The sequence below is a fragment of the Indicator indicator genome, chromosome 11 (genome assembly GCF_027791375.1).
Source record: "Indicator indicator isolate 239-I01 chromosome 11, UM_Iind_1.1, whole genome shotgun sequence".
NCBI lineage: Eukaryota > Metazoa > Chordata > Aves > Piciformes > Indicatoridae > Indicator > Indicator indicator.
The window spans coordinates 34,417,626-34,435,493 of NC_072020.1; the positions used below are offsets into that span (position 1 = coordinate 34,417,626).

Below are 17,868 nucleotides of genomic sequence, written 5' to 3' on the forward strand. Positions count from 1 at the left end.
GATGCTGGACATTGTGCCAGCTGTACATGTGGATGTAATCCCCACCATTAGGGGTGCCCTGCCTTCCGCCAGGGGGAGGTAAGTGATAATGGAGATAAGAGAATCTATTGGGATGTGTACATCCAGTGGCCTGGCACTTCAAAATTTCAGAAGTACAGGGCCTTGGTTGACACAGGAGCTCAGTGCACCATCATACCATCAAATTATCAAGGGGGAGAATCTATAACTATTCAGGGAGTCACTGGTGGATCTCAAGAGTTGTTTAAGATAGAGGTTGATATAAGTTTAACTGGGAAGCAGTGGAAGAAACATACTATTGTAACAGGTCCTAATGCACCTTGTATTTTGGGAATTGACTTTCTGAGAGAAGGGCGTTTTAAAGACCCTAAGGGTTACAAATGGGCTTTTGGAATAGCAGCTGTAGAAATTGATGGAGGAAAATTGAAGTTGTCCATTAGACCTGAGCTTTCAGATGAATCTGCAGTTGTGGGACAACATGAGATAGAGGATGTAAAGCTGCCGGTTGCTTCTCAAACTGTGCATCACAGACAATACAGAACCAACCGTGACTCTTTGGTGCCCATTCAAAACTTGATTCGTCAGTTGGAGAGTCAGAAGGTCATCAGCAAAACTCATTCACCTTTCAACAGTCCAATCTGGCCTGTGAGAAAGCAGAATGGAGAGTGGCGTCTGACAGTTGATTTCCGTGCCTTGAATGAAGTAACTCCACCCATGAGTGCAGCTGTACCAGACATGATGGAACTCCAATATGAGCTGGAATCCAAGCAGGCCAAATGGTATGCTACCATAGACATTGCTAATGCTTTCTTCTCTATTCCCATAGCAGAGGAATGCAGGCCTCAGTTTGCTTTCACCTGGAGAGGCATTCAGTACACATTCAATCGTTTGCCCCAGGGGTGGATTCACAGTTCAACCATCTGCCATGCAGTGATCCATGATGCTTTGGAGAAAGGTGGAGCTCCAGAACACATTCAGTTCATCGATGACATCATCGTCTGGGGTGAGACTGCTGAAGAAGTCTTCGAGAAAGGTAATAAAATCCTTGACATTCTCTTGCAAGCTGGTTTCGCTATCAAGTGAGACAAGGTGAAAGGACCTGCCAGGGAAATCCAGTTTCTGGGAGTGCGGTGGCAAGATGGTCGCCGTCACATCCCAATGGATGTGATAAACAGAGTCTCCACCATGGCAAATCCCATCAACAAGAAAGAAACTCTGCGTTTCTTAGGCATAGTGGGATTTTGGAGACTGCACATTCCTGGATACAGTCAGATTGTGAAACCTCTATATGATGTGACTCGAAAGAGAAACAGTTTCCAATGGGGTCCTGAGCAACAAGTAGCCTTTGACCAGATAAAGCGAGAGGTAGTCCAAGCGATGGGTCTGGGACCTGTCCGAACTGGTCCAGACATTAAGAACATTCTGTACACGGCCGCGAGTGACAATGGTCCAACCTGGTGCTTATGGCAAAGAGCTCCAGGGGAGACACGAGGACGTCCTCTTGGTTTCTGGGGTCGTGGCTACAGAGGCTCAGAGGCAAACTACACTCCAACAGAGAAAGAGATTTTAGCTGCTTATGAAGGAGTGAAAGCTGCTTCTGAAGTGATTGGAACTGAATCACAACTTCTTCTAGCTCCTAGATTGCCAGTTCTGAATTGGATGTTCAAAGGCAAAGGTTCTTCACCACATCATGCAACAGATGCTACCTGGTCTAAGTGGATGGCTCTGATAACACAGAGAGCTCGAATGGGAAATCTCGAAAGGCCTGGTTTGGTGGAGGTGATCACAAACTGGCCAGAAGGCACAAGCTGTGCAAAACCTCCAGAGGAGAGAGTAACTCGTGCTGAGGAAGCTCCTCCTTACAGTGATCTGTCTGATGATGAAAAGAGATATGCTTTGTTCACAGACGGTTCCTGTCGTCTTGTTGGGAACAAGCGAAGGTGGAAATCTGCAGTGTGGAGTCCAACGCGCAGAGTTGCAGAAGCGAGAGATGGAGAAGGAGAATCCAGTCAATTTGCAGAGGTAAAAGCTGTCCAGCTAGCTCTTAACATAGCTGAACGTGAGAGATGGCCAAAGCTTTATCTCTACACCGACTCGTGGATGGTAGCCAATGCCTTGTGGGGTTGGCTGAAAGACTGGAAGAAGAATGGCTGGCAGAGGAAAGGAAAGCCAATCTGGGCTGCAGATCTGTGGCAAGACATTGCTGCTCGCATTGAGAGAATCCCAGTGAAAGTGAGACACATCGATGCTCACATTCCTAAGAGCAAAGCTACTGAGGAACAACAACACAACCATCAGGCAGATCTAGCTGCAAGAGTTTCCCAGGTGGACACAAACTCTGATCCTGATCCTGATCTTGACTGGAAACACCGAGGTGAGCTGTTCTTAGCTCGGTGGGCCCATGACTCGTCAGGACATCAAGGCAGAGATGCAACCTACCGATGGGCTCGTGACAGATCCATTGACATTTCCATGGATGCTATCACACAAGTCATCCATGACTGTGACATTTGTGCTGCTATTAAGCAGGCAAAGCGGATCAAGCCCTTGTGGTACGGTGACCGATGGTCCAAGTACAAGTATGGTGAAGCCTGGCAGATTGACTACATCACTCTACCTCGTTCTCCATCTGGTAAGCAGTATGTGCTGACTATGGTAGAGGCAAGCACTGGATGGCTGGAAACTTATCCAGTTCCTCATGCAACTGCACGTAACACCATTCTTGGCCTGGAGAGACAAATCCTGTGGAGACACGGAACTCCAGAGAGGATTGAGTCAGACAACGGAACTCATTTCAAGAACAATCTTGTAAAAAACTGGGCCAAAGAGCACGGCATCGAGTGGATATTCCACATTTCCTACTATGCACCAGCTGCAGGGAAGATCGAACGCTACAACGGTTTGCTGAAAACCACTCTCAAAGCCATGGGGGATGGATCTTTGAAAAACTGGGAGAAACATTTAGCACAAGCAACCTGGTTGGTGAATAGTAGAGGTTCAGTGAATCGAGCTGGACCTGCCCAATCAGATTTGTTGCGAAAGGAAGAAGGTGATAGAGTTCCTGTTATCAGAGAAAAGAATCTGTTAGGCAAAACTGTTTGGGTATTTTCTCCTTCAGGAGAGGCCAAACCTGTCCGAGGGGTAGTTTCTGCTGAAGGTCCTGGTCACACCTATTGGGTGATGCAAGAAAATGGTGAAATTCAGTGTATTCCACAAAGAAATCTAACTTTGGCTGAGAGAGGTTAAATTCAGAGTGTTGCGCAGATACAGCATCGCGCCCAAGAGGAGAGTTCATGAGATCTACGGTGCACGAACCCTGAGAGCCCTGAGTCACCTGAGAGTCCCTGTTCCTTTTTTCACTCCATCTGCGAGGAAACAAGCTGTTTGCTGTTTTTCCTGTGATTTAACTCTTTTGAATCATCTACATCTGAAATAGCCGGAATGGACTATGGTCTTTATTCACTTATTGTTGTAGATATTATTTTAGATTAGATAAATGATAGTAGCAGCCAATGGAATTGTTTAGAAGGGGTGGACTGTGATGGTTTGAAACTGTCTTTTTAATTTTTCCTTGCAAAGTTCAGAACAGAGAAAGTGAAAGAATGTAAATAAGTCACTATTGGGTGTAAGAAAGCAAAATAACGATTGTTCTAAACACTTCCATTGGATAGATAGAAATGTTTAAGAACTATTACCCAAAACAAAGTAGGCATTCTGCACATTCTGCGTTCGGCAGTGGGGGCAGTTGCTGGGCTGTCTGGCTGCTGTTTCTTCTTCTCTTCTGGCTGAAGATAACACACTGACCTTGGCAGCTAAGTTAACAACTTTCTGCTCTAACTAAACTCTGCTTCTCTGTCCAGGGGGGTCTGGGGGGGAAGCTCCTGGGAGAGGGAGGCCCCTTTGGGAGGGTCCCCTTGGGGGGAAGCAAAGGGAGATCGATTGTGCTTTTTCTGTTGATTGTATATATTTGTGAATGTTGTGAATTTTGTATATTTGTACATATTCATTGCATTTCATTGTAGATTTTAGACTCTGCTTGTAAATACAGCTTTTCATTTGCTTCCAGACTGGGCTAGCCTGGTTATTGTTGGTGGGGGGGGAATTTCAGCTCACACCGACACAGGGATCTAATCAGTGTCTACAAACATCTGAGGGGTCAATGTCAAGATGAGGGTGCCAGTCTCTTTTTGGTGGTGCCCAGCGACAGGACAAGGAAAAACGGGTACAAGCTGAAACCCAGGAGGTTCCACCTCAACAGAAGGAGACAGTTCCTTACAGTGAGGGCAACAGAACACTGGCACAGGATGCCCAGAGAGGTTGTGGAGTCTCCTTAAGACTTTTAAAACCTGCTTCTATGCATTCCTGTGCAGCCTGCTCTAGGTGATACTGCTTTGGTAGGAGCACTGGACTCGATCTCTGAAACTCTTCCAACACCTAACATTCTGTGATGGGTTACCTCTGTTCTATTTTTCTTTTAACTCTTCTATGCCTTCTCTCTTTCATTAAAAGGAGTGAGCCCAGGACCCTGTGTTCTGTCACACAGCACCAGTTTTTCAAGTTCTTGACAAACCAGATATAGAGAGGGAGTGGCAGCTTGTACATCTTGAGTTGCTTGAAGATATCACGGTCAATCATACATCCTGTAGACCCTACGCATCCACCTCCCAAAAATTCAACTAAAATTAACTCTTGATAACAATCTTACCAAATCAGAAAAGAAAGGAAACAAACAAAAAAATCCAGTTACTATTTTAGCATTACTTGTTCCACTAATTTTTAAGTGCTTGTGGAATCAGGGTCAATGCAGGCTAACCAGCAATAAATAGAAAAATAAAAATCTAAGCTACTACACAAAAGTGGAAAGTAACAACAAAATGAAAAGACGTGCTTCTGAACTTTGGTATTACATAACAAGACTGAATCACACAGCTCATTTCTGAGACGGTCTGTCTGTAAGCCCAGAAATAAAATGCTTCACGTAAGATAAATTGCTTCCAAAGCTGCATTAGTAACCCTAAAAGAATTACTAAATTCACAAGCAGGCTCTATTCTCAAAGTGCTTGACTTGCCACGCCGCTGCCGCCTGACCTCCGCCCGCTGTGCCCACAGAACCTCTCGGCACCCACGCACCGTCGTGCTCAGCGAGTCACGGCCATGGCTCGGGGGCGGGCCGTGGGGTGGCACAGGCCAGCTCCTCAGACTCTGGCCCCACCGCCTGGGACGGGTGAGGGCCACCCACCGCCGCTGCCCTTAGGACCACTTCCAGCGGCAAAGAACCCCGCCAGCTGCTCCTCACGAGAGGAGCCGACGGAGAGTGGATGCCACTGTGGTGGAAGCGGTAGGCTTCTAACAGCCACAGCGGCGAGGGGACTGGGTGGCTAGACACCCTGCGGCAACGCCCAGCCGACGGCCCACGAACCGAGCTCTGGGGCTGCGACCCAGAGCGCCTCCGGCCGGCTCTGCTCACCAGAGGATATTGTCTGCGTAGGTAAGAAGCAGCCGCGAGGCCTCCAGGAAGATCTCCCGCCCGTTCTGGCAGAGCTCGCTGACAGCGGGGGAAGCCGCCGAGGAAGAGAATCCCACGGCAGCCACCATCTTGTCGCCCGGGCCGCGGCACCACCCGCAGCGCGGCACCAACAGTCGCGGTGCCTGCAGTGCGCAGCAGCCCGCGTGCGCAGCCGGAGCGGGGAGGTCACCACCCGCAGGCCGCTCCTCCGCCACCGCGGCTTGCCTTAAAGGTCCAGGGGCCGCGGCTTGCACCCAGCTGTCACACACCGCTTGAGGTTGGGGGGTTGTTAGAGGAGCTGCTAAACTACGTCCCCCTCATGGTTCTAAAAACATGTTTTGCAGTAGGGCCTCCTGTCCCTGGGGGCTCTTGGGAGCTCGTGGGGTAGGCGGCAATGATACAGAGGGACATAAACCCATTCTATACCGGCCGTGTTTGCCGGCGCTGGCTTTTAGTGCCCCACGTTTAGCCCCAAAGAAGCTACAAGGATGGGAAAGCTACTGTCGCTCCTTGCCCCCTCCTTATTACCTTGTCCAGCCCTACTCAGTATGTCCAAATGCAGAAAAAGCCCCTAGGTTCTGCTGCTACTGCATGTCTGGTTTGTGCTATTAGTGAAAGAACTGCCATGAAGAATCTTGGACAAAAAGGTCTGCGGAGCTTTGCTTTCTTAAGAATGCTGGCTTGTGATCATTAGTTGGCATTATGCTCTGTCTGCTTCTAACAGGTCACTCTGCTCAGTTTCTGTATTTTTTTAAGATGGTACCTGTCTGTTAGGAAAGCTGATGCTTAACCCAAGCAAGGTAATTAACTTTTTTTTTGAGATCAGTTATTATTCCTACAAGCATAATTTAAAAGTCATTAGTTCAGCCCTTGGTACCAAAGTAATAAAATTTTGAGATGATGTCATGTCCCTTGGCTGCTGCTTCATCCTTTAAATTCCTTTCCATCCAGGCATGTGACTATTTAAGTTTGTAGCCCTCTCAGTCTAAAAGATTAATACTATACCTGCAACATAAATACATAATGCATATACATACAGGATTTGTAAATAATGCTGTGATGGTTTTAAGACTGTCTTTTTAATTTTTCTTCACAAAGTTTGAGCAGAGAAAGTGAAAAGAATGTAAATAAATCACTATTGGGTGTAAAAAAGCAAAATAATGATTATTCTAAACACTTCCATTGGAGAGATATTTCTGTTTAAGAACTACTACTCAAAACAAGGTTGGGGAGGTTGGGGAGTCTGGGAATCGGCTTGCTCGCTCGGTTTCTGTCTGTCTGCTTCATCTTCTTTTCTGGCTGAAGATAACACACTGATCTTGACAAGCTAAGTCTAACAGCCTCTCTGCTTCTTGACTGCCTTCTGCCAGGGGGGTCTGAGGGGAGTCCTTCTGGCTGGGGGGGAGGCCCCTTGGGGAAGGCCCCTTGGGGGAAGCAAAGGGGCTTGGTTGTGCTTTTCTCTTGATTGTACATATTTGTAAATGTTGTGAATAGTGTCTGTTTGTACATATTCGTTGCATTTCATCATAGATTGTCGATTTGCTTGTAAATACAGCTATCATTTGCTTCCAGACTGAGCTAGCCTGGTTATTGTCGGTGTGTGGGGGGGATTTCAGCTCTCACACTGTTACACAACACAAGTGTTTATTCTTCTCTTTAGTAAATACCGCATTTTGCCTCTTTTCAGCGTCTGGGAATATTTTGCCTTTTTTTTTTCTTTTCTTTTCCCTGCCATAGGTGCTTCAAGCCTTCACCGATAAGACTTTGGCACACATTTTATGCTTCGCCATGATAGCTCTTGGACTTCATGTGGTGCTACTGTCTGTCTTAAGTGAAAACTTAATTGCCCCTATATGTCATCCCAGGCATAACTAGTTGTTTGGTCTTAGTTCACATCATGCCCTATGGTTCTTGCGTCTGAAAGCAGCAACAACAACTAGTTTACTTTTGTGTGTTGGTGCTGTTGGCATATTTATACATGTATTTTCAAGACGGTCCTGTAAAGTCAGTGGGTTTGTTTACCTCTGTCTTCTCTATCATTTCAGCATGCATATGGAGGAGCACATTTTCATGAAATCATAGGATCATTCACGTTGGAGAACACCCCTAAGACCGTCCAAATGTAAAACTGGCACTACCAAGTCCATCACTAAACCATGTCATTAAGCACTGCAATAAGGTCACCCTTCAGGCTCCTTTTCTCCAGGCTAAACAACCCAAATTACCTTAGCCAATCCACAGTACTATTCTCTAGACTGTTCATTAGCTTCATTGCTGTTGTTTGGACAGGCTCCAGCACGAAAATGTCCTTCTTGTAAGTGAGGGGCCCAAAACTGAACACAGTATTATAAGCCTCACCAGTGCCAAGTACCAGTACCAATCACTACCCTAGTGGTGCTGGCCCCACTATTTCTCATACAGGGCAGGATGCTCGTTGCCTGCTTAGCCACCTGACCACACTGCTGGCTCGTAATTCAACCAGCTGGTAACCACCATCTCCTGGTCCTTTTCCAACAGGAACATGACAGCAAAGTCAGGAGCTGGTCAGCAGAACAGGCTGGAGACTGGGACTAGGACAAGGTAATAAAGCATAGGCAGGGAAACTGCCATGGTCCTCGTTATAGTGGAATAAAATAGGCCTGGAAGAGTCTTTAAGGTCCTGAGGAATTGAATTACATGATTATGTACCTCCAGTTTTGACAGTTACTACCACATCTCTGCTGCTGTGTTGCTGCACGCTCGCAGCGTTAAGCAAACGGACGTGGAGCAGAACGGTGTTAACCTTTTGCGTATCCTTCCACTGAGACCGTGGGTTCGTTTTACGCGTTTTTCACTCTGCGTATTTTAAATGCCTGCTTTGGGAGAAGAAGTTATTTCCCTGCGTGTTCCAGTTCTCAACGCTGTTTCAGGCTTCGCGCTCCCTTCCCGATTGCACCGGCGTCTTTGGGAAGGAACCGGCCATGCCACCGCCGCAGCCGCCATCACTCCGCGCGCCAGGAACAGGAAGTGCCTCTGGCTCGAGCAGTCCACCGCCGAACTATCGATTCGCTCGAGCGTCTCCTCACCAATCGTGGCATCGGGAATCGCCTACAAAGCCGTCGCCCCACCATACCTTCCCCCTTACCCCCGCTTGCCGGTGGTGTGGCCCCGCACTGGACAGGAGAGAGAGACAGAGCCAACCATCGCGGCACAGGGTGGGTGCGCGGCTGGCGGAGATACTGCTGAGGGCTAGGACAGAGGGAGGCGAGAGCTCGCCGGCCCCTGCTGGGAATGGGAGGGCTGTGGGAGAGGCTGCCTCGGCACCGGGGTAGCATAAAAGTAGTTAATGCTCTTTGAACGCGCGATGACGTCCGATAGCTCTTGTTCGCCTGTTTTTCTCTTCGGCGTGCACAGTTGGTAGCGTAGGATTGCTTGGGTCTGACAAGGCCTCCTAGTTATTTTACACCGGGTGACAGCATTTTACTGAAGACTGTGGCAGTTAGGCAGGCACTGCCTTAAAGACCTCTGTAGTTGCATTATACGTATCACCTCTTTTTATAAAACCCAGGGTAAGTGGCATAAAAAGAAAATAAAAATTACGAACTCGAGTCGGAATTTAAAGGGGGTTCCTTTAGAAATCCTGTCTGAATTAGTAAGCACTAGGTTTAGGTTTTTATTTTTTTATAATGTTGCTGTGTCGTGCTACCCCAGGAAAGAGCAGGTCTGTGTGTTTCAGCAGGAGGGCGTTAGCCCGGTGGCCCTATGCGGCCCCCCTACAGCTCTCTGTATTTTACCAAAGACCTGGCCATGCCAAGCTGCCCTTCTTATGATGTGACAAGCAGGTGCCCTGCTGAAACCTGTATGTAGCTGCTGGAAGAGCTCTGCTGCAGTCTCAGCCTTGCACCTGCATGTGCCCTGTCTGTGTGTGAAATGAGACCAGATGCTGACCTGTTAGTGGCCAAGACAAAGCAAGAGAAAGGGCCTGTGGTGCAATGCTGCAGCATTATTGCTTGGCACGACCCTTTTGTCCCATTTACACTCAGCAGTGGCCTTCTGCCATCACTTGACATGCCTCACAATATGTGGTGTCTGGTGGTAGCTTCAAGGGAGGTGGAGATGTACATCTTGCTCAGATGCACTCAAGGTACTGTCCCCTGACAATCTAAATACCCTATGGCTAATAAAGGGTAGGTAGAGGTAGAAAAATGAGGATTTTTGTCCAAGATAATGTAGTTACCTTGGTGGCAGAACCAGGAAAAGTTTCTAGATTCCTATTCTGAGTTTTCTAGTCCATTCTACGAGACATAAAGGTTGAGATGATGACATCCTGCACGTATTGACCTTCATTCTTCTAAGGGAGGAGAAAGTGTGTGTTCAACTGAAAGTGTATGGCCTACCACTATGTTAAGGATGTCAATGGTGGTTAAAGCCCGGGGGGGGGAATTTTGCAGCAAAGCCAGAGAGCGCCTCACAGTCCACAGAGGTGGAAAGTCATGCTCATTGGCAGCTCAGGCTAGAAGAGCCCACTAGAGGCATTCACCAAGTGAATGTATTTCTGTGATTCATCTGCCATAACTCATACTATTCCTGATCACAGACATAGAAACTATATCCCTTTCTGCAGGGCTGAAATAGGCTTTCATGTGGAAAGCAAGTTGTTTATTTACAATACTTGGAACAGTTTTCACACTGGCTAATTTATTGTTGTGTTTATATCTTTTTTTCCCCCTGGTTACAGGAATGTTCTTGATGACATCAATTTCCACCATGTTCTCACAGTGCTTGTGGGATGTATTAAAGACTGCAAATCTTCATCTCTGGAGTCTGAATTTAAATCTGTGTTTACAAAACCACAGAAGAGATTTCAGCAAGTCACTACCTGCATATCGAAGGAAAGTAGTTGTTACAGGTATTGGCTTAGTGTCCCCTCTTGGTGTGGGGACTCAGTTTGTGTGGGAGCGCCTTCTCCAAGGAGACAGTGGTATTGCATTGCTGGATGGGGAAGACTATGCAGGCATCCCGTGTAAAGTGGCTGCGTGTGTGCCAAGAGGAAACAAGGAGGGTCAGTTCAGTGAAGAAAGCTTTGTGTCAAAGTCAGAGATCAAATCCATGAGTTCTGCCACTGTGATGGCCATCGGTGCAGCAGAGCTAGCCCTGAAGGACTCTGGATGGTCTCCCCAGTCTGAAATGGATTGTTTAAATGCCGGTGTGGCTATTGGGATGGGAATGGTTCCGCTGGAAGAGATTTCTGATACTGCTACTTTATTTAAAACAAAGGGTTATAACAAGGTCAGCCCGTTTTTTGTCCCAAAGATCTTAGTCAATATGGCAGCTGGCCAGATCAGCATTAAATACCAACTGAAAGGGCCAAATCATGCTGTGTCAACTGCTTGCACCACAGGTGCACACGCTGTTGGAGACTCCTTTAGATTTATTGCTACTGGAGATGCTGATGTCATGCTGGCTGGAGGAACTGAGGCTTGCATTAGTCCTTTGTCCTTGGCTGGATTTGCAAGAGCTCGGGCCCTCAGCACAAGTTTTAACTCGACCCCCAAAATGGCATGTCGCCCGTTTGACTCCCAGAGAGAAGGATTTGTAATGGGAGAGGGGGCTGCTGTGCTGCTCTTGGAAGAGTATGAACATGCTGTACAGAGAGGGGCTAGGATCTATGCAGAAGTCTTGGGTTATGGACTGTCTGGTGATGCTTGCCACATAACAGCACCTAATCCAGAGGGAGATGGTGCATTCAGGTAAGAACTATATGTTGATTATGATGGCTACTTTATATGTTAATTTTAGTGAGTACCTGTATTTCAGTTATTGAATACATTTTCTAGATAAATGCTATTCAGTCTTAAATTCATATTCAAAAACCCTGAAAATCTGAAAAATTGAAGAGTTTCTGGTAAGATTTTGCCCCAGTTTTCTATTTTTAATAACAAGGTGAAGTCCAGTTCTTGCTAGAGTCTGAAAGGGAAATAGTGTCCCTAAATGTCAAGGGTTAGGGATGGGCTGGCCACTAGATGAATGACAGCCACTCTCTGTTAACCCCTCTCCCTTCCCAAAGGGAAGAGAAAGAGAATAAGGGAGAGACAGATTTAGGGGTTGGAAAAGAAAAGTAAAACAACTTTAATGAAAAGATAACAATAAAATTAAATACAAATATGTACAAACCCCATATTGAACACAATCCCCCTCATGGCCATTACATCACTGTAATCACTGATGCTGTGGGCAAGCCACTGGGGAAGTCCCAGACTGGACTTAACAGCAGATGGGAAACAGATTCGGGATGTGGATTCTGAAAGCAGATTTAGGAATGCACAGATTAGGACCAAAGAACGGACACTATCCTTCTTAGACTGCAGCCACTGAAGAGGAAGGCTTACCCTTTGTGCCCCCTTTATACTGAATATGAAGTGGAATACTTTGTTGGTCAGTTTAGAGTCACCTGTCCTGTCCACTGCTTACCACAGGTGCAACCTGTTACTGCACCCTCAACATGGTACACAAGGTTTAGCAGTCACCTTGGTCTCCATAGAAGCAAGCATAAGCAAGAGCCTTTCTGCTTACCCAGTCTTGGTTGTGACTATAAACATCTGCAAAATGATGCTGTTAATTACAAAAACTGCAGCTTAGAAGAAACTCTACTTAGAAGAGACTTAGCTGAGAACTAAAATCACTGAACAGAATTAGTTCTGTTTCAGCTTAACCCAGGAGACTAAAGAAATCCCAAGTAATGAAAACTCTAGGGCACTTGGAGGATCTAGTTTGCTATGATAATTACTATACACATAATGTGCATTAAGAGTGGCTATTCCAGTTTAGAAAAAACCCTCAGCTGTTCATAGGGAAAGTATTTAGGTCATATGCCAGTGCTACAGTCATGTTTAAACACTGCGTTCTCTTGCCACTAAGGGTGTTGGTGTAGGGTCATAGCAGAAATACACTTTTGGATTATTTCATGAGATAATAAAGCTTCATTGTTAATCTCATTAAAGCCAGTACACAAATAGATGATATTAATATAATCTTTATAATTGACTTCATTAAATTTTCAGTTACATTACATATGTAAGTATACATACTTGTTCGTGAGCTTTGTGTAGGCTGAGTACTGTCGCTCACATTGGAATCTTTAGTCAAGATTTCATTTGCATTAACCTGAAGCTATCTTAATAGCAAAGTTCAATATATCATCGCACAAATCGGTCAGATTTCTGCATGGGATTGTATAGATGTGTTTGCATCTTCATTGGATTATCAGAGTTTTTCAGTGTAAGAAGATTTCCCTCTATGCTATTTGACTCATTGTTCTGCAGACTTTAGTGTGAGTTGAGTAATCAGGAGTGGCTTATCTCAGGTTTTCAGGCTTGTTTACCCATGAGATGTTATGGCAATATGTTGTAACAGAATCTTTGTATATTTTATGATTGTAGAGGCACTTGAAATTTAATCTTGGTATCTCCAAAATGTTGTGCCTTTCCACCCCTGAGATAATCCATTTTAATATAGTCTTCGAATCAGTATTTTGTTACTGCAGTGATAGATGAATTAAATCTGAAATGTGTATGCTACTTTTCTGTAGGACTTTTATTTTCCACATTAAAAAAAAAAAATCAGGGGAATATATTTTTGTCATCTTCTTAACAACTACTTCAGTTGGAGACTAATACATATGTTGAAATAAATCTGCAGGAAAGAAGAGGCAAAGCCAGACTCAGAAGTGCATTTTACATGATAACTGTTATCTCCTTAAGTAAATCTGTTTCTTAACAGATTTATTTAGTTAAATGATCTGTTTCCCTCACAGTTGATTGTACTCTTTTTTGCCTCACATAGACATAACGCGTAGTGAGCATCGGTGGCCTCCAACATAAGCTAAGCTGAGTGCTTCTGAGGGTAGAAGGCCATACTGGAGATACTTGAATGTCTGGTAGCCTGTGGTGTCTTTGTTTTGAGCTTCTCATATTTACTTATTGTTCATAAATCTCAAAAGAGTCAGTGGTCTCTTGCATAGGGATACTTTGCTAAGCTGTATGTGCAAGAAGAGATGTGTCATTCATCAGCTTCTGTCTTTGGGAAATCTGTGAGTAATATCACAGCATGGAGCTGTATTGATCTTTCTGTGGTTTTATAGAGGCAGTCTCATTCCAGGGATCATCAGGAGTCACAATGTAACATAGGGTGTCAGAGCAGAAGAGTGTGACTTTCAGTAAATTTCATTTTATGTATCAGAATCTTGCTATGTCCTTGGTGCTGTAGGGGTGGGAGCATCTTCTGGCCTCTGGAAAGCATGTGAAAGAAGCTCACAATATTTTTGTTTGGTAGCACAATTTTTGTGCCTAATTCCCTATTACTCTAAATATGAGAGGAACTAAAATGTACATAGGAGGGAATCTTCTTTTTACTTAAAATGGAAAGGGGATTTCATGGGCCATTGTACTGAACATTCATTAATGTGTTGCTACACTAAAAAAACGGAAGCTAAATCTTTGTAATAATTTCAGAAAGTTATTTTCTTTCAGTTGTTTTGAAATTTTGCGTTGAAAAGAGTCTTGTAGTCATGTAGCTGTAAAGATTGTTACACCTTCTTTTTTTCCTCTCTGTATTTTTCCTAGCAGTGGAATTCATAGCAACAAGTTTGATTTTATCGTGGGCCTCACCACTATTATGTTTCTCCTGTAGCTAAATGTAGATACTTGTGTGACTAGTTGGAGGAATCCATCTCTTGTCATTACATCCCTGATAAAGTATGTCACACGGATTTTCATGTTTGATCACCATTTTAAGGCACCCCATATTTTTGCTTTTGGTTGGTACATGTGTATTAGTGCCAGAACTGCAAAAGGAAATTCAGTGTTCTGTCTCTTTTTTTTCTTTTTTTTTTTTTAGGTGTATGTCTGCAGCAATAAAAGATTCTGGGATCAAACCCAAAGACATAACATATATCAATGCCCATGCAACTTCTACGCCTCTAGGAGATGCTGCTGAGAATCAAGCAATCAAGAGACTTTTTAAAGATCACTCGTACAACATTGCAATTTCCTCAACAAAAGGAGCAACAGGACATCTCCTGGGGGCTGCAGGAGCTATTGAAGCAGCTTTTACTGCACTGTCTTGTTACCATGGAATTTTGCCACCTACTCTAAACTTAGAGAAGACAGAGGCAGAGTTTGATCTCAATTATGTTCCACTAACAGCTCAGGAGTGGAAAACTGAAAACCGACGTATAGCACTCACAAACTCATTTGGCTTTGGAGGAACTAATGCAACGTTGTGCTTTGCAAGTGTTTAATGCTGTGCCTGTTGTGTAAAATGGCACTGACAAAGATTTTCTCTGCTGTGAGAATTGCTTGTTTGATATGTAATAACTTTATTAACCCTGGCTTCTACATCAATAATTCTTTTAGGAAGAAGGTACTTAATTTACTCATTTTAATAAAAATAAATAAAAATCTTATTCTTTGTGTAGTTAAGAAGTTTTTGCTCTTGAGTAGAAGCGATGTTGATGGTTGTGTGGTTTTGCTTATTTACAATAGATTTTTTCCTATGTGTGTGGCACAGAAATCGCTTAGAAAAGGGAACCTGGCTAACACTGCACAGTTGGGTGATGATCCAAGGTTTATGTCTGATGTGAAATGTAAATTCTCGCTGAAAATGAACTGCAGTGATATTTATAGAGATTTTATAAATATTTATTTACACGCTAAAATTATTTACAGCCGATATTTACAGGTCCCAGTATTCAGTTGGAAAGAATCAATTCTGCAGAATATATATATGCGAGTGCTTTGAAACAGCTTGAGGGGATTTTGATGTATAGAAAGTGACACTGATTCGGAAAGAGGTGGGGGGGGTGGGGGTGGGGGAAGTGCTTGTCGGAGACCGGCAAGCCCACAAACAGGCGCTTTGGCACAAACCTCCACAGAAACTCTATGAAGAAAATATTTGGCTTACTTATGAACTAAAGAACTTTGTGAGATCTTTCCTTGATACTGCATTTATATTCCCGGAACTGTAGCACGGATGTGCCATAATAAAGAAATTGAAAAATGGTGCTGACCGCGTAGCGCTGTGCCACGTGATCGCTGCTTCTCCCGGAACGAAAGGGTCCTGGGAGTTTTCTGGGGAGCCTCGGAGGCTTTTGCAACTGAGTTCACGGAGTGTGCTGCGTAGGGCGAGCTTGCCGCTCTGGGGGAAAAGCCTTGTCGCTGGGGTCACAGGGCACGGCAAAAGTGGCTTCTCTGCGAGGGTGGGGCGACCTTTTCCGCGATCCGCGGGGATCAACGGGGGACGTGCCTGTCCTGCCGAAGCGATGTCCCCACTTCAGGGCGGCTGTAGCGGTCCAGGACGGGCGGTGCACACAGGTTACCACGTTTCCCTCGCTCGACGATCGGTTCCCTCGCTCGGCGATCGGTCGGGCAATGGCGGCAATCCGCGGCAATGCACTCGGACACGCCGATTCGAGTTCCGGGTAAAAGTGGATCCTTCAGCAACGCAGGGCGCGAGGCAAACACGGGCACGCACACGGGAACAGGCACAGGTACAAGCCCGGAGCACTTATTTGCCAAAAGAACCCCTATTTAACATTTGCCACACGAACACTGGTCCAGTGAGCATCCTTTGTAATCAGTGTAATCAACCAATGAAATGATGTTTTACGAAATGTAGTATGAGCATACCTGAGCTTTGTTTACCACAACGGGCCCAGGGGGGTTGCTAGACTCAGTGGCGCCAGGACTTCCCCCCCCCCCCCCCCCTCCAGAAAGGAGAGGGAAGAAGGGGGTTCATGCTGAACATGCAGGGACATGTCCTGCCACTATTTGGGATGTAGTCTTGAACATAAGCATCATTCACCACGATGCCTCATCTCCCCTTTGTTACGCGCTCCATTTATTATTCTGCCTTTTTCTTCATCGTCACTTGTTTCAAATATCTTAGGTTTATGCACATTCTTCCACACAGATGACATTCAGGAGGCAATGCTATAGGAGTTTATAAGATTTCTGAGAATGGTTAATTTTGTTTTCAGCTTTATTCATTTCTCTCTATTGTGTAGCCTCATTAGCCAGGGCATGGAGTGGTACCAGTGAACTATGAATACAGCATGTCTCAAATATATTCCATGTGGCACAGGGATAGAATTAGCATTTCCAAGTGTGGTATTGAGGACTTCAAAAAGAGTTACACAGAAAGGAAAAAGACTCTTGAAACCACTGGTTATGCTGCCAAAATGGAAAAACAGATCTAGCCAAACCTGCCAAAAAATGAAGAACCTTTTAGGGGTTTTGTGCTAAAATTGAGAAAGAGGAAGAAAGAGAACAGGAAAATAAAATTACCCTGATGGTGATTTAAGTTTTCTCTTTCAAAGAACAAGTAAAGGACTGGCTAGTCCTTTGCGCACCAGTTGGCATCTTAGCCCAGTAGTACCTCCATTGATAACATGAATGCCAGTGAAGTGAAACATCTGTATTGGTGGGTTTAGACTTTCTTTGACCGGTGTAAGTGGAGGCAAAGGAAGTAACTGCATTTAAAATACAGACATACAAAGTAGCTATACTGTAAGTAAATTACATCCTGGAAAGAGTTTACTAATGGCTCTCACAAGGCCTAGCAGTACCTTAAAAGCTCGTTATTCACACAAAGAGTCGGAATGCTGGTGTGGAACAGCAGGATTTTTGCATTTTCTGTCTTTAGTGAAAAGAAAGTCAAAGAGAATTCTGAGGAAAAAATGCACTCGGGGAATGATCAAGACTCTTGCAGAAACTTAGCTCATATAGAACAACACAGTCCAAACCAGTTTAATTAATAATAAGCCTAAAAGTAAAACAATATATTACAAATTGAAAATATAAAGGCTTACGAACCAGAGAGAGTATGGGAATTTGCTGCTAGGAGAAATACCTACAGATTTCTTGGATTGTGATAATTAATAGCAGCAACAGAATGAATGAAAATCTGAATTACATGCAATATAAAATGCAAAAAATAAATTTCAGCATTACTTTCTGCAAATATATGCAACAAAGAATTGATTTAAAGAATTCTTCCTCCGGGAGAGAGCTAGCAGCAGGGTTGTGAATTTGAAGGAAATCATCCAGTGAGTTTCTTCTGGAGTTAATTTTTTTTTCAGGTAGTGGTAATCCAGGGTGGAACACTAAACAGTACTGCATTATTGTGGACCTGAAGTACGAGTCAAACTCACCCAATCCTGTCACATAGCTGCAGACCTGTAATTAATACTGTGATACAGAGATAGGCTTCCTCTTCCCTCTGATAGCAGAGATCGTGGTCGCAGGAGCATCGGATGCAGAATCTTGTGTACCAGCCGTGAGATGACAGCTTACACTGTCACACAGAAA

At 44.7% G+C, this 17,868-nt stretch overlaps 2 protein-coding genes across 2 annotated transcripts in view; one reads left to right on the forward strand and one right to left on the reverse strand.

Moving 5' to 3' along the window:
• Positions 1-5,613, reverse strand: part of NGLY1 (N-glycanase 1) — a 28,303-nt gene extending 22,690 nt beyond the window's left edge. The window contains exon 1 of the mRNA XM_054384880.1: positions 5,486-5,613. Coding sequence (XP_054240855.1) covers positions 5,486-5,613 — 128 coding nt within the window. The remainder of the gene's footprint in view (positions 1-5,485) is intronic.
• A 3,018-nt stretch (positions 5,614-8,631) lies between these two features.
• On the forward strand, positions 8,632-14,922 carry OXSM (3-oxoacyl-ACP synthase, mitochondrial). Its single transcript, XM_054384974.1, has 3 exons — positions 8,632-8,718; positions 10,242-11,253; positions 14,399-14,922. The coding sequence occupies exons 2-3, from the start codon at positions 10,244-10,246 to the stop codon at positions 14,799-14,801; spliced, it is 1,413 nt and encodes a 470-aa protein (XP_054240949.1). The 5' UTR covers positions 8,632-8,718; positions 10,242-10,243; the 3' UTR covers positions 14,802-14,922.
• Positions 14,923-17,868: the final 2,946 nt, after the last annotated feature.